The 23065-nt window shown below is 42.9% G+C and overlaps 1 protein-coding gene across 1 annotated transcript in view; it reads left to right on the plus strand.

Annotated features, from left to right (window-relative positions):
* LOC137334017 (rab GDP dissociation inhibitor beta-like) overlaps nucleotides 1-23065 on the plus strand; it is a 59340-nt gene that overhangs the window by 23308 nt on the left and 12967 nt on the right. The window contains exons 2-7 of the mRNA XM_067998426.1: nucleotides 2904-3011; nucleotides 7478-7577; nucleotides 9498-9632; nucleotides 11881-12079; nucleotides 19914-20045; nucleotides 20875-20974. Coding sequence (XP_067854527.1) covers nucleotides 2904-3011; nucleotides 7478-7577; nucleotides 9498-9632; nucleotides 11881-12079; nucleotides 19914-20045; nucleotides 20875-20974 — 774 coding nt within the window. The remainder of the gene's footprint in view (nucleotides 1-2903; nucleotides 3012-7477; nucleotides 7578-9497; nucleotides 9633-11880; nucleotides 12080-19913; nucleotides 20046-20874; nucleotides 20975-23065) is intronic.

Here is a 23065-nt window from a genome sequence, read left to right on the forward strand (position 1 = left end):
TTGAACAGGAACATTGTGTGAAGATGGCCACGTGGAACAGACACCAGAGGGTACCTGCTGCCCTCATCAGGAGTCCGAACCGTTGGGAGAGATGGGGAGGAAATTCTATTTCCAGTGACAGTCATACAGTATAATACAATTTTACAGCATATCTCCTCGGAATGGATGTGATGAGAGCTGATTTTCTTTCATCCTTCATTCAACATATTGCAAAGGTCAGCACTAGAAACAGCTGGCATTATTAAGTGCAATACTGAATCATAATCTCATCAGCTCTGCATTTGCGCTGGTTCCCAGGACCTCTGTTCTCCTTTTTCTAAATACACAGCGACAATTAATCCACTTTAATCTGCTCCTGTAGCCTCTGGGTCACCATCTCAGTGACTAAAATGGCCTTGCCTGTCATTAGTATTTATAGATATGTCAAGTGCAATATGTTTTTAAGTATTATAAATTGAGGGGATGTGGGGATTTTCCATTGAAGAATTTTATAACTATTTGTAATCTTTTATTAAGCCAGTTCTGATTTAATTCCTACATCATAGGGCTGGCATTAACCAGATCTCCACAAGCATGCTCTTTATTATTTTGTTTCCTTTTTTTTCTTGAATCACTCAACTTTTCTTGCCAAGAGGTCAGGCTGGTGGCCTATTCCAAAAGCAGCTGGAAGCCTCCTCCAAGGCCTCCATTGAAGACCATCAAAAAAAAAGCACCAATGAAGTGTGCATGAGTGGGTCAAGTTGAATTTTGTATCTTCCCTGCAGAGGACATTTTAGTTCAATTTTTCTTTTTCTTTTTCTCTTTAACAGAACAGGATAGCTGAGATCAGGAACTTGCCCTGTAGGGTATCGTGAGTGTGAACTTGTGTCATACCATTCCAAGATGCAGTATCTTGAAGGACCCAGTGGCTTGTATCACCATGAGACCTTTTTTGAGATTTTTGTTACTGGTCATAATGCAAGTTGTTATTAAAATCTAACAATTTTATACAGCACAAAATAACTTGTTGTAAAGCAGGTTGCATGTTGTATTTCAGCACGTTGTGGAAGAAGGATGGAACTACACAGTAGGTCAGTCAGCAATGGAAAGAAGAAAGACATTCTGGAACCATTCCAATGAAGGGTCTCATGAAATGTTAATGTTTCAGATGCTGGCTGACCTGTAGTTTTCCAGCATTTTCTGGTTTATTTTCTGTTTTAAGTTAGACCCTAATTGGTTGAAAAATCTGACCTGAAGGCTTTTTTTGGGCTGCTAAAGAGACTGAAAAGTGTAATTTGGTTGTGTCATTTGAGGGACCTGATCAAACTATTGCACTGTTTTTGGGCCAATAGTCAGGAGAACCAAATTAACCCGAGTACACAACGAGACAACTAGTCAGTACCACTGAACCTGGTTGGGGTAGATTTTCAACTTGCCGCCCGGGTGTGTAACTGGAGTTGCAGATCGGCTGCCCGTTTTTTCATTTCCATTGATTTCAGTCGTGCGCCCTGGTGGCAAGTTGAAAATCGACCTCATTATCTCATTAGTAGCAGTCAAGAGCCAACAGGTGCTGGCTCTGTGCATGAACAGTTATGGGTTGAGGAGGCAGCAGCTATTAGTCAGGATCCTGGTTTGAGACCTGTTAGCAATTTTTATTCATGCATTTGCAGAAAAATTATAAATAAAATATTGGAAGGGAAAGAAGTGGTTGACATTTTTCTTTCCTATTTCCAACACACTAATGTTGATTTCTCAAAGCGGGTATCTTTATGACCTCTGTCGGTGGGGCTGCCATGCTGAGTTACAGACATTTTTAAACTATGGGCCCACATCTACTAATCACAAGGCTGAGATTTCTTCAGAGAGAAACTTATTTTTTTCTCATCATTTTTGGGTTGGTCCAAAGCTAAATGCTAGAAGTGAAAGAGCTGTTCCGACACTCGGTTGGTAGCAGTCTTGATTGAATCAGAAGGTTGTGGGTTCAAGCTTCACTCCAGGAATTGAGTACACAATCTAGGCTGATATTTCAGTGCTTCATTGACTGAAGTTCCATCTTCTGTCTGGGGCCACATCTGCCTCTTCAGGTGGATGTAAAAGATTCCTTGGCTTTTTAAAAAAAAAAACCACAGCAATGTCCTGGTCAACATTTAAATCTCTACCAGTGCCACTGAAACAGTTTGACTGGTCATTCATCTCATTTGCTGCACCTACCTACACGGTAATGGTGACTTCACTTCGAAAGTAATTAATTGGCTGTGAAGTGCTTTGGGATGTCGTGCGGATGTGTAAGCTGCAAGTTCTCTTTCTTTCATGGCTCAGCATTAGCTTTCCAGGACCAGCGAAGCTTATAGTTTAGCTGTGACTCACTTGAACCAGTGGGCCATGTCCGAATTGGTTTCACCAGTTGGTATAATACTGTGCTGTCTTGTGTGGTCCTTTTTAATGGTGTCTTTTTTTTTGCTTACTAGGAGAAGGCCTGAAGAAGTATCCTTTATTGCACTGAAGTCTTGTTAACACAATGCAATTTGTGTCTTCACAAAGTGTATTTGTAAACAAAGGTGGAGGGGGGGGGGGGGGGGGGAAGGTAAAGATGGTGCCTTTTGGGCTCTACACTCAAATAATTTGGTTAGTGGGCAGTCATTCACCCAGTGTATGCTGCCTTTTCCCTTCCTGTAGGCTCCCCTGAAGTCCTGTACAACCAGCTGTAAAAGAGGAATTCAAGAACAGCGCAGGATGGGTCTCTCTGGTTTTTCTCACCCCACCCCCATCCTCTTGTTCCTATCTGGCGAGGAATTGCGTAACTACTGTTGAGCATCTCCACCAGAGACCACAGTCTTTCTGTCTTTAACCCCTCATTCTTTCCAGCCTAAAAGCAGCCTTACTCTTTCAGGTGTTTCATTCTACTTATCTGTTTTGTTTCGAAGGAATGCATCTTGTCTGGTATCATGTCGGTGAATGGGAAGAAGGTGCTACATATGGACCGGAACTCTTACTATGGAGGAGAAAGTGCCTCGATAACTCCTTTGGAGGATGTAAGGAGATACTTTTTTTTCACATGTTTGCTTTTTAAAATGTATGTGGTCTTAAGGGGCATTGTTGTCCTCCTTGGAACTGCCAGTTTGGACAACTGTCTGCACTGCCCCTGTATTTGCTGTTGAGAAGGTTTGAGTTGTAACAGATGCAGTATCAGTTGATCCATTTACAGTATGCAGCACTTTTCAACAATTTATAATTGTCAACATTTTATCAATAGACAATTAAATCCTTTTTGTACCTCCTTGTAAAAATAGTTAGCATATCTTCACGTGACTTCTGCCTGTTGTATCCTCTCCCCTCCCTGTTTCTGCCTCGTGATCTTAGTGCAGTTGTCTGTACCAGTCAGTTGCATGTGGGGATTTATCCATACTGACTGCTGGTTCTAATGAAAAGTCCTATCCAAAATGCCATCTTTGTTTTTCTATTTCAGGTGACTCTGCCTTTCCTAAACTTGCTCTTTCGGTTCGCATTGTTGTACCGTTTCTCCTTTTCTCGCTACCAAGATGACATTCCAGTCATTCTCCTGCAGATTAAATAACTGTGTTCTGTCAGCACACTTTCTGATTGGATCACTATAAATCAGACAAGATCCAAGTCAAGATCTTATGAAGTCTTGCCCTGTGTGTATCCCCTAAAGTGAGAAGGTGGAGGGAAGAATCAACAAAGTGTGGGAAACCAGTTTTTTAAAAATTCGTTCATGGGATGTGGGCATCGCAGGCAAGGCCAGCATTTATTGCCCATCCCTAATTGCCCTTGGGATTACAATAGTCAAGTATGGACTCTAAGTAGAGCAGGACTGGTGGCCTGGGTGGCCTTTTCTTACTCTGGGTCTTCTTAGGTTTTTCTGTTAGTTTTATGTATTCTCAACTTGTTACTGGTAGGCCTTTCTGACTGAATCAGACATGCTAAGATTTGGACCAGCTTACTGCTGCCCTGTACTGGCCAAACAACTGAACAATGCGCCTAGATCCACAGGAAGTCCTGTATATTAGATTTATCTTGTATTTCATTACAGGGGGAAACTGAGCAAAGCTGGCAGTGAGGGAGGGCAAGAGAGAAGTGTCCTAAACGCAAAGCATTAACTGGTTTAGTTGATTTTAAAACTTAGATATTACAGGGTTAGTGAAGCAGGACGGGAAGGAGATATTCATTTTTCATGGGGCTGTCAGCGGTCATTACTGAAGTAATGGGTCCCAGTGCCTAGACCCAGTGTGAAAGTAGTGCATGTAATGAGGTTTATTTTTCGACCAGGACTAACTGCTGCACTTATTTCTCTGCTTTTTAGCAAGGTATAATTATGGGATTTATTTTTAGGTTTCTATTAGTGCAATTACACTTCTGGCGCACAGGAACAAAACAGGACAAGTACGAATGTGATCAGACTTATGAAGGGATCCTGCTTCTGATCACTGTCCACAAGCCTACATACTTTACTGATTAGAAAGCTGTGGGAATATAGTCGCTGAAAGTCACTACAATACAGTGTTACAAGCAATATAACCCAGACACTACTCAGTCCGTTCCCTTCATCCATTGCCTTCGGTAGTCTGGCTGCTCCTTGTGCCTCTGGGCCTTCTGTCAGGCTGTGAAATAATAAGCGATGGGATTCAGTGCTGTTTTTTTTTTTCTCGCCTCCTCCTCTGGCTTCCAAAAAAGAACGCAGGAAATGCTATTAGCAGACTGAGATGTCACCGCTTCTCTTGGGCAACTGAAAAGGGCCCTGCTGAAATACAACTATTTTTATAGAGCTGTTCCCTTTGCCCTTCCATTGGGAAGTGCCTAGCCTTCATTCAGCAAGTGTACCCAGTGGTACAGTTGAAAGCAGGATCTTGCAGGCCATGGCTCCAGTGACGTGTTAGCCACGGCTTAGTGGTAGCAGTCTCGCTTCTGAGTCAGAAGATTGTAGGTTCGTATCCCACTCTAGAGACTTGAGCACAAAATCTAGACTGACACCCCCAGTGCTGTACTGAGGGAATGCTGCATTGTCTGAGGTGGTGTCTTTCAGATGACACGTTAAACCAAGGCCCTGTCTGCCCTCTCGGATGTATAAGTTCCCATGGCACTATTTGAAGAAGAGTTCTCCCGGTGTCCTGGCCAATATTTATCCCTCAATCAACATCACTAAAAACAGACGATCTGGTCGTTATCACATTGCAGTTTGTGGGATCTTGCTGTGCCCAAATTGGATGTCGCGTTTCCTACGTTACAATAGTGACTACACTTCAAAAGTACTTCATTGGCCGTAAAGCGTGTTGGGACGTCCTGAGGTCATGAAAGACACTATACAAATGCAAGGGGGGTTTTCAAAGAGGAGATAGTTTGAGTACAGACTAGACAAATTCACATGAGGGGGCAAGGAAAGGCATCCAAAGCTAGGGCTCCCTGAATAACTAACTAAAGATATAGAGATTAAAATGAAACCGAAAAAGGAGGCTTATGATGTTGGGTTCATAATTCAGCAGAGAAGCAAGCTGAATACAAAAAGTACAGAAGAGAATTGAAAAAGAAAATGAGGGTATGAGAATAGATTAGGGGTAACATAGAAGGGAACCCAAAAGTCTGTCTTACTACTAAATAATAGGAGTAGTCAAAGGAAGGGTGGGGCCGATTAGGGACCAAAATCATCTTGTGAAGGCAGAGGACATGGCTGAGGTACTAAATGAATACTTTGCATCTGATTCACTAAAGAAGAGGATGCTGCCAATATCTCAATAAAGGAGGCGGTAGTAGAGAAATTGGATAAGATAAAAATAGATGAAGAGGAGTGATCAAAATAGAAAAGTCACCTAGTCTGGTTGGGCTGCATCCGAGGTTGCTGAGGGAAGTAAAAGTGGAAATTGCGGAGGCTCTGGCCACAATCTTCCAATGCTTCTTTGGATAAGGGGACGGTGCCAGAGGACTGGAGAATTGCAAATGTTACACCCCTGTTCATAATAGGGGAGAGGGATAAACCCAGCAACTACAGGCCAGTCAGCCTAATGTTGGTGGTGGGCTAACGTTTCGAGACTTTTATCCAGGATGAAATTAATTGGAAACGTATGGGTTAATAAATTAAAGGCAGATTGTGTTGCACTAACTTCATTGAGTTCTTTGAAGTAATGGAGAGGGTTGATGAGGGCAGTGTGGTTGATGTGTATATGGACATTCAAAAAACGTTTGTTAAAGTACCACATAACAGACTTGTTAGCAAAATTTGAGCCAATGGAACTAAAGGGGCAGTGGCTGCGTGGATCCAAAATTGGCTAATGGACTGGAAGCAAAGAGTAGTGATTAGTAGTTGTTTTTCAGACTGGAGGGAAGTGTGCAGTAGTGACCCCCCAGTGGCCACTGCTCTTTTGCTATAAATGACCTGGATTTGGGTATACTGGGCATAATTTCAAAGTTTGCAGATGACACAAAACTCGGAAATGTAGTAAACAAATGAGGAGGATAGTAACAGACTTCAGGAGGACATAGACAGACTGGTGAAATGGACAGACACATGGCAGATGAAATTTAACGCAGAGAAGTGTGAAGTGATTCATTTTGGTAGGAAGAATGAGGAGAGGCAATATAAACTAAATGGTACAATTTTCAAGGGGGTGCAGGAACAGAGGGACCTGGGGGTGTACATACACAAATCTTTGAAGGTGGCAGGACAAGTTCAGATGGCTGTTAAAAAGATATAGGGGTCCCTTGGCTTTATAAATAGAGGTATAGAATACAAAAGCAAGGAAGTTATGCTAAACCTTTATAAAACACTGGTTAGGCCCCAGCTGGAGTATTGTGGCCAATTATGGACACCGCATTTTAGGAAGGATGTCAAAGCCTTAGAGAGAGGGTGCAGAGGAGATTTACTAGAATGGTACCAGGGATGAAAGACTTCGGTTACATGGAGAGACTAGAGAAACTGGGGTGGTTCTCCTCAGAGCGAAGAAGGTTAAGGGGAGATTTGATGGAGGTATTTAAAATCATGAAGGGTTTTGATAGAGTAAATAAGGAGAAACTGTTTCCACTACAGAAGGGTCCGTAACCAGAAGACACAGATTTAAGCTGATTGGCAAAAGAACCAAAGGTGACATGAAGAAAAAGAATTTACGCAGCGAATTGTTATGATCTGGAATGCACTGTCTGAAAAGTGGTGGAAGCAGACTCAGTAATAGCTTCCAAAAGGGAAATGGATAAATACTTGAATGGGGAAAATTTGCAGTGCTATGGGGAAAGAACAGGGGAGTGGGACTGATTGGATAGCTCTTTCAAAGAGCTGGTGCAGGCACGATGGACCAAATGGCCTCCTTCAGTGCTGTATCATTCTATGAAGTTCTTCTCCTCCAAAGCACAACATTATTGAGTGGATCTCAAGCAAGGCATTGGTTGGGGTATGCAGCCCTCCATTCTAAAACAAAAAGTAGCAAGCAACACTGCACTAGGTATAAATATCCACCTAAAAAATGAAACTAAATATGTTTTCCTTTTCTTTTAGCTGTTCAAAAGGTTCAAGGTTGCCGGGGGTCCTCCAGAATCTATGGGAAGAGGCAGAGATTGGAATGTAGATCTGATACCTAAATTCCTTATGGCAAATGGTAATGATTAACATTTCATTCATTTTAGAAAATGAAAATAGGAAGTCATTGCTGAAATGAAAAGACATTCAAACTATGAGGATAAGTGACATACAATAACTTAGAACACTGCCATAGTGTCCGATTGGTTGAGTTGGTTGCAAACTTGACTCTGCGTCCCACGTCAGCAAACTAGCCTGTAATGTCAGCTGACGCTCCAGTAAGGTCCTGCTGTTTGGGTTTGAGGTACTGTCCTTTGGTTGAGATGTTAAACCAAGGCCCCATCTGCCTATTCAGATGGATTTTAAAGATCCCATGGCACTGTTTGAAGAACAGAGTGTTCTCCTGGTGTCTGTGCCAGTAATTCTCCCTCAACTAACATTGCCAAAAAACAATTTACTGCTCATTTGTCTGCTTGTAGTTTGCTATGTGCAGAACGGCACATTTCGAACACAAAGCAACAGTGGCTGCACTTTAAAGTAATTCATTGTAAATGAAGTACTTGGGATGTAATAAGACACCTAGAAATGTAATATAGAATCTTTTCTTTTCCTTTACCCTGGGATCTGGGTTTGATTCTCTTCTAGAATAATGGGGTGAAAGACTCAATTCTCTGTTACCCATAAGGGCTTGGAGTTAAATGCGCAATCTCGATCTAATTCTCTAGTATTGATTACACAACACAAATATGCCCATAATTTCACTGAGGCCACAACGTGGGTGGTGTAGGAGATGACGGTGATGCAGTGGAGGGTGCTGTTCTGAGTTTGGAATCTATTACTGGGTGCAGAGCAGAGGGTGCTTTACTCTGTATCTGGTGTTACACATGATGAGAGTGCTCAAAGGTGCTGCTAGATGCAAAAAGTTGGAGGAATATATTTCCTGCCCCAGCACTGACCCCTCTCGTGTTTACATTCATACAGTTTTGCTTTTGGAAGTTACAGGCAAAAGCTAGTACTGAATTTCATTCTTCTTTGATTTTGATAATCTGTGGCTTTAGTGCAGTAATTACTGGGCTATCCATGCCAGCCATCCACCTTTTTGATCCAAGTTTCCAGCTGCTGGAATTAGTGCTGCCCTAGTAAGGGACCAGTGTTCTCACTTAAGGTGAGCCAGCATATAGAAACATAAATCATTGAAGATATACTCAGTAATATTGAAGTGATGGACTTGCTATTGACCAAATATCCACCACACAGTCCTTTTTCCTCCTCCCCACTGGTGTAGCAGGGACGAGAGTCACAAAAACCCATGGCTAAACTGCCTTTCTTGCTCCCGAAAAGTCAACAGGATTGAGTTACCCTGTATGAGATCAGCAGATAATAAACGTGTCTGTCTCTTCAGGCACAAATGATCGCTGTGCACTTGCAATCAGCTGTACTGATTGGGAAACTTGTGCTAAGACTTGGAAAATATGACCGTGTCTAAATAGAGTTTTTTAAAACCTGAGTGCGATTATTGTTTTCAAAGAAACCGATGACGCTCACCCTGAATTATATGAAATGGTTTAAAAACAAGATACTGGAAATCTAAAACAGAAACAAAGTGCTGGGAACATTCAGCATGTCAGTCAGCATCTGTGGAGAAAACAGCAGACAAGGTAACTTCTCAGTTCTGATAAAAGATCTGCACTTTGAGATGTTAACCGACCTGTTCTCTCCACTGTCTGACTTAGAGTATTTAATGTTTTTATGTCAGAAATGGACCAAGGTGGCTATTTAGCAAATTAAGCATAATTGTTTGGTGCCGACAGAATTTATGGGAGAATGGAGCGTGTCAGCTCGCTCTTTCCAACTCCTCTCTACGAACGTCAGTTTTGAATAATTCTTGGCTGCAGCAACATCACTACAGGATTCAGATGTTGTATTTTCAGTGTGTTACTGGGGTATCCTGTATGTCTTAAACAACAAACCAGCTAGCTGTTGATGATTGTCTTCTTAGGCCAGCTCGTTAAGATGTTGCTTTACACAGAGGTCACCCGTTACCTGGACTTCAAGGTTATAGAAGGAAGTTTTGTCTACAAAACAGGGAAAATCCACAAAGTCCCATCTACAGAGACTGAGGCTTTAGCTTCTGGTGAGTAAAAGCACCTGATCAATTGTTTGATGATAGAGATTGTTTTTTTTTGAGGCATTTTTATTTTCCTGTGATTTTTTCATTTGAAAAATATTAATCACCAAAAACTCATTCTCGTTTCTGTGGTTATGGTATCAATGGCAATTTAATGCATTTCACTTGAAATACAATGGAATATCCATATTATTGTCAGTCTTAGCTTAGAGGTAGCACTGTCATCCCTGAGTGTGAGTGTCATGTGTTCAAATCCCAATCCCGGGACTTGAGCACATAATCCAGGCTGACGCTTCAGTGCGTTGCTGATGGAGTGCTGATGTAGCGGGCAGTGAATCATTCAGATTGTTGTATCTCCTCATAAATGATTGAACTGTCAGAAACATGGCGATTTTTCTTCTCAGCTGAGTTTTCTACTTGGTCTTTGGGTCTGTGCAGAGTCTGGCTCTACACGTTCATGTTAAGCGGCCCTCCCCAAGCTCTGGATGTTTATAGATGCTGAGAGCCACTTTGTCTGCTACTGGGGGTCCAGGGCTTCTGCTTGCTCTTGAATTTGTCGAGCAATTTTTTTCCTCCAAACTCAATCTCCAAAAACCTCAAATCCCCACAATTTTTCTACCTACAATCAGGCCTGGCAATGTACATGGGTCTCTTGATTTTGGTTTTCTGCACTGCATGCTTATTGTGTGACTGTATATTGGTTGTAAACTCTCAGTGCCATTCTGCATCCCATCAGATCCAAAATATATATCCAACTTTTAGTCACGTTAAGGGCGTTTACGCCCATAAAAGTGGGGTCTGCGAGCGGTGAAAATAATGGTGCGTTGTCATTTAGCTTAACAATGCTTTTTTATTAGCTCCTTATTTTGTTTTCTTGATTTTTTTTTTGTGATGTTTCAAAAAAAATGATTGAACTAAATATATACTTTCTTAGGGCCCAATTCTCTTTCTTCTCCCCGCCCCTCCCCGCTGTCGTTTTTTCTGGCGCAAAACATAGAACCTAAAAAGAACCTAATAATACACTGATTCTAAATTGGCAGTAAAAGCCGACTTTAATGATTTTTATACATGCACACGTAGCAAGAAGGATGACCTCAAATGAGGGGGGAGGGAGGAAGAGTTCCTTCAGCGTGTTCAACGATGGAAAATGGCTCAACAATTTACCTTTTATCCCTTTATCCCAGAAATTGATTGAGGCTGAGTTTTTATGTTTTGCCAGGTCTCTTGTCATTTAGGGGCTCCTCGGCCTGATGTTGGCTTCAGGTATTACTGTCTGAAATGCAAGTTTCCCACACATGGTAAATGAGCAGGAACTTCAACATTGAGAAAGTTGGGTGAAAGACCAGTGGCTGTAGTTTAGGACAGTAATGAGGTAGGAGAGGTGGTGAGTAGGTAATACCAAGCATGGGTTTCAACAGCCTGTAGATAATAGAAGGGACAACTGAGGGAGCCGTGAACTTGTGAAAGTAGATGGTGCGATCAATCTTGATTTCAGCGCAGAAGGTAGGCTGGCTTTTTTTTTTACTGCTTTGTATTTGGGTAAGACAGGATATTTGTCTTCTATGGAATCTGGTCCAAGTCTGATTCCATGTAACTATCTAAAGGAATTTGCACTAGACATTTTTAATTTACTTCTGGAATAATTGATGATCTGATTTCAGGCAATACGACTTTAAACTTTGCTCCCGGTTAATTTTATTGTGTACAAACTGAGGAGAATAACTAGGAGATGGCCTACAGCTGAAAAGCAGGCCAGAACTCAGACTTGACTCTTTGTTGTCTTCAGTTGGTTTCATCCCAGCTTTGTGATCAAGGTAGATAATACTCTTAATTAAACTTCCAAACTCTATGAATTGCTGCGTCTTGCTATCCCCTCATTTTTCCACAAGGTTTCAGGTTCTGATGATACATGTCTCTGGACTGATTCTGGAGATATGTTGTTTGAATGCTTTCTGGAATCATTTTCCTGCTTTTAATGTCTTCACCCAAAGGGCGATCAGCATCTCCAATGGGTGCCAGGTGGTTCAGTCCTGGATACTGTAGCAGCTAGATGTTGTCAAGGCAAAATGGCATGGTTGGTATTTCAAAGGATGAGATCATAGGCTTGGTTGAAGGCCCTTCAGCCCATATCATGTGCAGAAAGTGGAGCATAATGCTGTCAAATATTGAGGTGGTGAAGGGGGAGAGCCTGTGGAGGAAAGTTGAAGTGTACACGGCACCAAGAAATATTCACAATTTTTCCTTTTCCCTTCAGATCTGATGGGCATGTTTGAAAAACGACGTTTCCGAAAGTTTTTAGTGTTTGTTGTCAGTTTTGATGAGCATGACCCTAAAACGCACCATGGCATCGAGCCCAAAAAGACCACTATGCGAGAGGTCTACAAGAAATTTGACCTCGGACAAGATGTCATTGACTTCACAGGACATGCTTTGGCTCTGTACAGAACAGATGAGTATGTTACCATTTGACTTTTTATAAATTTGATTCATATTGTGTGAATAATGTATTTATCCAAAAGAAAGTATAATCCACATGTGAATTATCATTTAAAGAGGAAACTTTTAGTTGGTCCAGTTGAAGTTTTTAAGGTTATGAAGGGGATCAGCTAAGTTGGTCTAGGCAGATTATTCACTTTGGGTTGTGAGATGTTCAAAAGCCAATGGGGACAAGTTAAAATTAGGAAATTGGTAGGAGCTTTTTCACTGAGTACTAGATCTGGGGAATAAGGTAGTAGGAAATAGGTTCAAAAGACAACTGGGTGAAAATAATACCTGCTCTCGCCCATATCAGTGGTAGTCAGTTGGCAATGGTCTCACTTGACCTGAAAATTGACCGTTTGAGTACCATACCAGCTTTGAAGTGTATAACATGGGCATTTTTCATTGGAACAGAAAAAATTACAGGGTGATCTAATACTGGCTTTCAAAATTATGGAAGGTTTTGAAAGGGTAAATAGTGAAATATCGTTTCCACAGATTCCCAAATCTGTAGCAAGTGGGTATATTCACTAAAAGAATGAAAAAGGAAGTCTGACTTTTTTTTCCTTACAATGTTATTCAGGCATTGAGTGCTTTACCAAAGTGGTTATTGAGGCAGAGGCTGTAACATTTAAAATGGAATTGGATAAGAATTTGAAAGGAAGAATATAGAAGAATATGGGGAAAGGGTAGGGAATTGAATTAGAGTAGACAGCTTCGTTGAAGAGCTAGCACTGTCTTGATGGGCTGAATGGCCTCCTGGGCTGTAATTTCTATGATTCTACAATAATTTGGCAGCCGCTCCAGTGCTCTACTGAGCTAGCACTCTGGTGTGGTATGGAGGAAGTGTCCACTGCCAGGGCTGCTGTATTATGGACAAGACAGTAAACCAGGTATCTGGAAGGATCAAATCAAATGAGCTGAATGGTCACCTTCATCCCAAGTTATCTAATAATGGCCGCTCTTTCTTTTTCCCAACTTCCTCGCCCAAGAGAATGAGCCAAGGACTTGCTTCCAAGCCTTTACCAGTTGCTGACTGCCAGGATAAATGAGAGTGAATTGACTTTTTGCTGACACTTAGTATAATGGAGAATACCAATAGCGTTTCACAGTTGAGATGTGATGATACCCGCACTGAGTGTTAATCATTGTGCATGTGTCGGCTGGACTATGTGCACTATAGGGAGTATCTTCTACTGAGAGGATTGTGAATTTGAGCCCCATACCAGGAGTTTGAGCACATAATGCAGGTTGACCCTCCGAGTGAAGCACTGGGGGCAGTGATGCATTGTTAAATGTCCCGTCCACTGGCTAAAACATTAAACCGAGGCCTTGTCTACCTATTCAGTTGGATGTGAAAGGTCCCATGGCACACTTTGAAGAACAGGGAGTTCTCCTGATGTCCTGGCCAAGATCATCCCATTCACCTTGTTTTTGAGGGATCTTTCTATGCACAAAATGGCTGCTGCATTTATCTACATAACAGAAGTGCCTGCATAACTCATTGCCTGTGAAGTACTTTGAAATATTTCTGTGACATGTGATAAGGTGCTATAAAATGTAAGCTGTTTTTGCCCCATTTTTATTATCATTGTAGGTTTACTATAATTCTAATCTGGAATTGATTATGTAGTACCTGTTATTTTCTGGGAATTTTATTTGACAGATTGTAGGCAAAATTGCAGTGTTGATGTCATGGACCCTGATGAAGGAATGTGACTTCTTCAAGGGTAGACTGATGAGCAGACGCTGATTTTTCTCCCTATTTCCTTACCTTTTTTTGGTTCCTCCGCTCCAAGGTATTAAAGTACAGTTCTACAGGTGCTGGTAGCCCTCTGCTACATCACCCAAGTAGCCGTTAGGCATGGACATGAGTGGCATCAGTCTATATGACCATGGGGGGCATCACGGCCAATCTTGATCATATCCTCTCCTGATATCCATACCCTTTCCAAGAGGTGTTACTGAATAATCATCAGGAATGGGAATTCTGGCTGATTTTTTTTTTTTCTTTCTCTTTTCTCCCTTGCCCACCCAGCCTAGGGGGCACTGGCATTGATTATGACATCCCGCCTAACGCTGCACTGATCAGACACCATGCGGTGTCTGGTTAATGCAGAGGGAGATAGAAGAACAAATATGTAGGCAAATTTCTGAGAAGTGCGAAAACAATTGGGCAATAATAGTAGGGGATTTCAACTACCCTAATATTAACTGGGATAGGATCAGTGTGAAAGGTACAGAGGGCGCAGAATTCTTAAAATGCATTCAGAAACTTTTTTAGCCAGTACGTAGCAAGCCCAACAAGTGAAGGGACAGTTCTGGACTTGGTTTTAGGGAATGAAGCTGGGCAGATGGAAGGAGTATCAGTGGGAGAGCATTTTGGTGGTAGTGATCATAATTCAGTTAGATTTAGCATAGTTATGGAAAAGGACAGATATAGAACAGGAGTAAAAGTTCCCCATTGGGGAAAGGCAAATTTTACTAAGCTAAGAAGTGATTTAGCAAAAGTGGACTGGAAACAGTTACTTGAAGGTAAATCAGTGTCAGAACAGTGGGAGGCATTCAAGGGGAAGACGGTGGAGGTTCATAGCAAATATGTTCCCACAAAGAAAGGATGGGAATGCCAAATCTAGAGCCCCTTGGATGTCAAGGAGCATACAAGGTAAGATTAGGCAAAAAAGTGAAGCTTATGTCAGACACAGAGAGTTCAGTACTGCAGACAGCCTAGAGGAGTATAGAAAGTGCAGGGGTGAAATTAAAAAGGAAATTATGAAAGCAAAGAGAGGGCATGAAAAAATACTGACAAGGAAAATGCAAAGATGTTTTATAAATACATTAAGAGCAGGGCCTATTTTTGGTCTCTGTGTGGAGGCGGAAGATGTGGGTTTGGTTCTTAATGGATACTCTGCGTCTGTCTTCATAAGAGAGGGATGATGCAGACATTGTAGTTGAGGAGGAGTGTGAAATATTGGATGGGATAAACATAGTGAGAGGAAATATTAAGCGGATTAGCATCTTTGTAAGTAGATAAATTGCCAGGCCCGGATGAAATGTATCCAAGGCTGTTAAGAGAAGCAAGGGATCTCTGACCATCATTTTCAAATCTTCTCTGGCTACGGGCGTGGTGCTGGAGGAATGGAGGACTGCTAATGTTGTACCATTGTTTAAAAAGGGAGAAAAGGATAGACCGAGTAATTACAGGCCAGCCAACCGTAACTCGGTAGTGAGCAAATAATTGGAAACAATTCTGAGAGATTGTATATATCGTCATTTAGAAAGGCATGGATTAATCAAGGACAGTCAGCGTGGATTTGTTAAAGGAAGGTCGTATCTGACTAACTTTATTGAATTTTTTGAGGAGGTAACAAGGGGGGGGTCAATGAGGGTAACGGGTTTGATGTAGTCCACATGGATTTCAGCAAGGCTTTTGACAAGGTCCCACGTGGCAGACAGGTCAGAAAAGTAAAGGCCCGTGGAATCAAAGGGAAAGTGGCAAGTTGGATCCAAAATTGGCTCAGTGGCAGGAAGCAAAGGGTAATGGTTGACTGGTGTTTTAGTGACTGGAAGGCTGTTTCCAGTGGGGTTCCACAGGGTTCAGTACTAGGTCCCTTGCTTTTTGTGGTATATATCCTTCTTTAGGGAAGGAAACCTACCGTCCTTACCCGGTCTGGCCTATATGTGACTCTAGACCCACAGCAATGTGGTTGATTCGTAATCGCCCTCTGAAATGGCCTAGCAAGCCATTCAGTTGTACAATCTCGCTACGAAAAGTCATAAGAATAAAACCGACGGTCCACCTGGCATCGGGACCACTAGGCACTGGACACGACAAAGGCCAACCAAGCTCAGTTGACTCTGCAAAGTCCTCCTTACTAACATCTGGGGACTTGTGCCAAAATTGGGAGAGCTGTCCCACAGACTCGTCAAGCAACCGCCTGACATAGCCATACTTACAGAATCATACCTTTCAGCCAAAGTCCCAGACTCTTCCATCACCATCCCTGGGTATGTCCTATCCCACTGGCAGGACAGACCCATCAGAGGTGGCGGTAGAGTGATATACAGTCAGGAGGGAGTGGCTGTGGGGGTCCTTAACATTGACTCCACACCCCATGAAATCTCATGGCATCAGGTCAAACATGGGCAAAGAAACCCCCTGCTGATTACCACCTACTGCCTTCTCTCATCTGATGAATCAGTCCTCCTCCATGTTGAGCACCACTTGGAGGAAGCACTGAGGGTAGCAAGAGCACAGAATGTACTCTGGGTGGGGGACTTCAATGTCCATCACCAAGAGTGGCTCGGTAGCACCACTACTGACCGAGCTGGCCGAGTCCTGAAGGACATAACTGCCAGATTGGGCCTGCGGCAGGTGGTGAGCAAACCAACATGAGGGAAAAACCTTGACCTCGTCCTCACCAATCTACCTGTCGCAGATGCGTCTGTCCATGACAGTATTGGTAGGAGTGACCACTGCACAGTCCTCGTGGAGACAAAGTCCCGTCTTCACACTGAGGACACCACCCAACGTGTTGTGTGGCACTACCACCGTGCTAAATGGGATAGATTCAGAACAGATCTGGCAGCTCAACTGGGCATCCATGAGGCGCTGTGGGCCATCAGCAGCAGCAGATTTGTATTCCAGCACAATCTGTAACCTCATGGCCTGGCATATTCCTCAATCTACCATAACCAACAAGCCAGGGGATCAATCCTGGTTCAATGAGGAGTGTAGAAGAGTATGCCAGGAGCAGCACCAGGTGTACCTAAAAATGAGGTGCCAACCTGGTGAAGCTACAACACGGGACTACATGCATGCTAAACAGCAGAAGCAACATGCTATAGACAGAGCTAAGCGATTCCACCATCAACGGATCAGATCAAAGCTCTGCAGTCCTGCCACATCCAGTCGTGAATGGTGGTGGACAATTAAACAACTAATGGGAAGAGGAGGCTCTGCAAACATCCCCATCTTCAATGATGGCGGAGTCCAGCACGTGAGTGCAAAAGACAAGGCTGAAGCGTTTGCAACCATCTTCAGCCAGAAGTGCCGAGTGGATGATCCATCTCTGCCTCCTCCCGATATCCCCACCATCACAGAAGCCAGTCTTCAGCCAATTCTATTCACTCCACGTGATATCAAGAAACAGCTGAGTGCACTAGATACAGCAAAGGCTATGGGCCCTGACAACATTCCGACTAGTGCTGAAGACTTGTGCTCCAGAACTAGCCGATCCTCTAGCCAAACTGTTCCAGTACAGCTACAACACTGGCATCTACCCGACAATGTGGAAAACTGCCCAGGTATGTCCTGTCCACAAAAAGCAGGACAAATCCAATCCGGCCAATTACCGCCCCATCAGTCTACTCTCAATCATCAGCAAAGTGATGGAAGGTGTCGTCGACAGCGCTGTCAAGCGGCACTTACTCACCAATAACCTGCTCATCGATGCTCAGTTTGGGTTCCGCCAGGACCACTCTGCTCCAGACCTCATTACAGCCTTGATCCAAACGTGGACAAAAGAGCTGAATTCCAGAGGTGAGGTGAGAGTGACTGCCCATGACATCAAGGCAGCATTTGACTGAGTGTGGCACCAAAGGAGCCCTCGTAAAATTGAAGCCAATTGGAATTGGGGGCAAAACTCTCCAGTGGCTGGAGTCATACCTAGCACAAAGCAAGATGGTAGTGGTTGTTGGAGGCCAATCATCTCAGCCCCAGGACATTGCTGCAGGAGTTCCTCAGGGCAGTGTCCTAGGCCCAACTGTCTTCAGCTGCTTCAATCAATGACCTTCCCTCCATCATAAGGTCATAAATGGGGATGTTCGCTGATGATTGCACAGTGTTCAGTTCCACTCCAAACCCCTCAGATAATGAACCCGTCCGTGCCTGCATGCAGCAAGACCTGGACAACATCCAGGCTTGGACTGACAAGTGGCAAGTAACATTCGCGCCAGACAAGTGCCAGGCAATGACCATCTCCAACAAGAGAGAGTCTAACCACCTCCCTTTGACATTCAACGGCATTACCATTGCCAAATCCCCCACCATCAACATCCTGGGGGTCACCATTGACCAGAAACTTAACTGGACCAGCCACATAAATACTGTGGCTACAAGAGCAGGTCAGAGGCTGGGTATTCTGCGGCGAGTGACTCACCTTCTGACTCCCCAAAGCCTTTCCACCATCCACAAGGCACAAGTCAGGATCGTGATGGAATACTCTTCACTTGCCTGGATGAGTGCAGCTCCAACAATACAAGAAGCTCGACACCATCCAGGACAAAGCAGCCCGCTTGATTGGCACCCCATCCACCACCCTAAACATTCACTCCCTTCACCACCGGCGCACAGTGGCTGCAATGTGTACCATCCACAGGATGCACTGCAGCAACTCGCCAAAGCTTCTTCGACAGCACCCCCCAAACCTATGACCTCTACCACCTAGAAGGACAAGAGCAGCAGGCACATGGGAACAACACCACCTGCACGTTCCCCTCCAAGTCACACACCATCCCGACTTGGAAATATATCGCCGTTCCTTCATCGTCGCTGGGTCAAAATCCTGGAACTCCCTTCCTAACAGCACTGTGGGAGAACCTTCACCACACGGACTGCAGCGGTTCAAGAAGGCGGCTCACCACCACTTAAGGCCAATTAGGGATGGGCAATAAATGCTGGCCTTGCCAATGACGCCCGCATACTATGAACGAATTTTTAAAAAAATTAATGACTTAGACCTAAATGTAAGGGGCATGATTAAGAAGTTTGCAAATGATACAAAAGTTGGCCGTGTGGTTGATAGTGAGGTGGAAAGCTGTCGACTGCAGGAAGATATCAATGGACTGGTCAGGTGGGCAGAAAAGTGGCAAATGGAATTCAATCCGGAGAAGTGTGAGCATTTGGGCAAATAAGGTAATGGAATACACAATAAATGGGAGGATACTGAGATGTGTAAAGGAAGAGAGGGACCTTGGAGTGCATGTCCACCAATCCCTGGAGGTAGCAGAACAGGTAGATAAGGTGGTTAAAAAGGCATATGGGATGCTTTCCTTTATTAGCTGAGGCATAGACTATAAGAGCAGGGAGGTTATGCTAGAACTGTGTAAAGCATTAGTTAGGCCACAGCTGGAGTATTGCGTAGAGTTCTGGTCACATTACAGGAAAGATGTGATTGCACTGGAGAGGGTATGGAGGAGATTTATGAGGATGTTGCCAGGACTGGAGAATTTTAGCTATGAGGAAAGATTGGATAGGCTGGGGTTGTTTTAATTGGAACATAGGAGGCTGAAGGTTGATTTAATTGAGGCGTATAAATTATGAGGGGCCTAGATAGAGTGGATTGGAAGGACCTATTTCACGTAGCAGAGGGGTCAGTGACCACGGGGCATAGATTTTAAGTAAATGGTAGAAGGATTAGAGGAGAATTTTTTTTCATCTAGAGGGTGGTGCGGGTCTGGAACTCACTGCCTGAAAGGGTGGTAGAGGCAGAAACCCTCAACTCATTTTGAAAAGTACTTGGATGAGCACTTGAAGTGCCGTAATCTACAGGGCTACAGACCAAGTGCTGGAAAGTGGGATTAAGCTGGATAGCTGTTTTTCGGCCGGCACAGACACGATAGGCAGAATGGCCTCCTTCTGTGATTCTGTTCTATGCCTGGGATCCTGCTGGTCTGTTGCTTCGCCAATTATTGTATTTGCCCACTAACCTATCAGGGGAACCAACTCTTTGATTTTTGAAAGAAGACTGGTTGAATTTTGTGATTTTACAGTAAAAGATGTCTGAACTCTTCCTTTTTTGTTGCCAGTTACTTGGACCAACCATGTAAGGATGCCATTGATCGAATTAAATTGTACAGTGAGTCATTGGCTCGGTACAGCAAGAGTCCTTATCTCTATCCACTCTATGGACTTGGAGAGCTGCCGCAAGGCTTTGCTAGGTAATGGCAGCATCTGTGTAATATATTGTATTTGCTATGGATGTCGTGCACTCCTTATATGGGCATCACCAGTCTGACGGTCACTTCTGCAATGCATGCTTCTACCACCAGATGGAGCTTCAGAAGCTGCAAATCCCCATCATACCCATACCTACAGCATCACTAATGCATTCTGAGGGAAAATAGCTCTCCTGATTTTCCGTAAGCAAAGCCGATGCGAGATCCAATAGTTTTATTTTTAAGCAGTACCCCTCATTCATATTTTTTTGGTGGGGGTGATATTTTCTTTTCTGCTAGCGATTTGGAACAGCACTTCCACTTCTGACACCCAGTATCACCGCTGAGCGTCCTCGGTCCGGTATAGCAGAGTTTTTAATTAAATAGGAAAGTTCTGCTTGTACTGCTCTAATAGTGTAACTCGAGTCCAACCTTGAGTTGCCTTGACTCTTCCAGTGTGATATTTGATAATTTAGTGTCTTGTTAATGTGTACAGCAATGTGCTGTAGGTTCTCAGTCCAGTCGTACCCGATGTTGACAATGCCCAAGTTCTTGTTACGTAGGACTCTTCCAGGTAACAGAATGTGGAGATTTTCATGCTACAAGTCTTGGCTAGATATACACTGACATCGGGGATGGTGGAGCACAAGGTTGTACTGCCTAATGCCTATATTATAAAGCTGGAGTCCTGAGACATGCAAGAGATAGATAGATAGATATTTGGATGCCAATGGATAACCCTGTATTTGGTCTAATAGACGGCACTATTGACCTTATTTCTCAGAAGATGGGTTCTGATGCACCTTTTTGTTTCTCCTGTTTTCTTTACCAGACTGAGTGCCATCTATGGGGGCACTTACATGCTCAACAAATCAGTGGATGAAATTGTGTTTGAAAAGGGGCATGTGGTGGGTGTCAAGTCAGAAGGAGAGGTAAGTGTGGTGTTTGTGTATCATGAAGCTATACTAGAACTCTTTAAAGACTAGCTTAGCAAGCTTTCTGTGGAGAATGATCCAGTGTTCAGTTTGTTCCCTCCTGCTCTCTTTTAGAAAGGTGGGATTTAAATTGATTTAATTTTCACTTGGGGTTGGGGGGGGGAACAACAGTTAAGGAAGAAAAATCGCTTTCAATGTAAAATACTGCTCACCCCATGAATTTTTTTTTACAAAGAATTTCAAAGTATGTACAGCACAGAAATAGGCCATTTGGCCCGACGGGTCCATGCCGTTGTTTATGCTCCATGTGAGCCTTCTCCTACCTTCATCTCACCTTAACATATCCTTCTATTCCCTTCTCCCTCATGTGTTTATCTAGCTTCCCCTTAAATGCATCTATGCTGGTTGCCTCATCTCCTTGTGGTAGCAAGTACCACATTCTTGCCACTCTCTGGGTGAAGAAGTTTCTCTTGAATTGGATTTGTTAGTGACTATCTTCAATTTATAGACCCTAGTTCTGATCTCCCCCGCAAGTGAAAACATCGTCTCCATCTCTACGTCTACCCTATCAAACCCTTTCATAATCTTGAAGACCTCAATCAGGTCACCTCTCAGTCTTTTTTTCTGGAGAAAAGTGCCCCAGCTTATTCAATCATTCCTGATGGGTACAACTGTCCCTCTAAATCTCTCTGCTCTTCTACCCTGTTTAGTCTCTTATTTTCCAAGGAGTATGTGGCTTCCTTATGCTTACCAAAATGTACCAACTCACACTTGCCTATATTGAAATTCATTTGCCAGTTACACACCCATTCTGCAAGTTTATTAATGTCTTCCTGTATTTTGTCGTCCTCCTGTGTATTAACTATTCCCCCAATTTGGTGTCGTCTGCAAATTTTGAAATTGTACTTCCGATTCCAAAGTCCAAATCTTTTATGTACATGGTGAACAATAGTGGTCCTACCACCGATCCTTGTGGAACACCACTTCTCACCTCTTGCCAGTCTGAGTAACTATCTTTAACCCCTACTCTGTTTTCTGTTTTGTAGCCAGTTTGCTATCCATTCTGCTTCTTGTTCCCTGACTCCACATGCTCTGACCTTAGTCATGAGTCTACTATGCGGTACGTTATTGAAGGCCTTTTTGAAAATCCAAATATATTACATCTACTGCATTGCCCTTGTCTACACTTTCTGTTACTACTTCAAAGAATTCAATAAGGTTGGTCAAGCATGACCTTCCCTTTCGAAATCCGTGCTGACTATCCTTTTATTGTATTTTCGGTTTCTAGATGTTTCTCTATTACATCTTTGACTGTGAATTCAATGATCTCATCTTACCACTGATGTTAAGCTAATTGTTCTATCTCCTTTTTCTAAATTTAGGTATCACACTAACTGTCCTCCAGTCCTCAGGCACTATTCCCTTTTCCAATGAATTTTTATATATATGTAATAATGTCTCTGCTATCTCTCATTTAGTATGCGTGGATGCAATCCATCTGGACCTGGGGTTTTATCCCCTCTAAGTTTGCTTAGTTTATCAATTATTTCCCCCCTTTCTATCTTAAATACCTCTCCATCTTTTTTGATCTCTTCTGTTAATGTCATGCCCACCATGTTAGTCTCCCTGGTAAATACTGAATCAAAGTAATTATTTAATATTTCTGCCATTTTGCTGCCCTTGCCTGTGAGTTTATCGTGTATATCCCTTAGTGGCCCTATCCCTATCCTGATTTTTTTCTTTGTTATTTATGTGTCTGTAGAATACTTTTTTTTGATATTCCATGATTATTTAATTTCGTGGTTTCTTTTTGCCTTCATAATTGTTTTTTTGATTTCTTTCCTAACCTTTTCGTATTTCCTATTGTCATCCTCTCCTTTGTTGTCTATGTACTTAGTGTATGCCTTTTTCTTTAGCTTCAATTTTGTCCTTATTTCTTTCTTCATCCATGGTGTGTCATTACTGGCTAGTTTGTTCTTGCATTTTAGTGGGATATATTTCTCCTGGACACTCTTGATCACAGTTTTGAATGTTTCCCACTGCTGTTCTATTTCTTTGTCAGTAAATTTTTCCAGTTAATTTTTCCCA

The sequence above is a fragment of the Heptranchias perlo genome, chromosome 17 (genome assembly GCF_035084215.1).
Source record: "Heptranchias perlo isolate sHepPer1 chromosome 17, sHepPer1.hap1, whole genome shotgun sequence".
NCBI lineage: Eukaryota > Metazoa > Chordata > Chondrichthyes > Hexanchiformes > Hexanchidae > Heptranchias > Heptranchias perlo.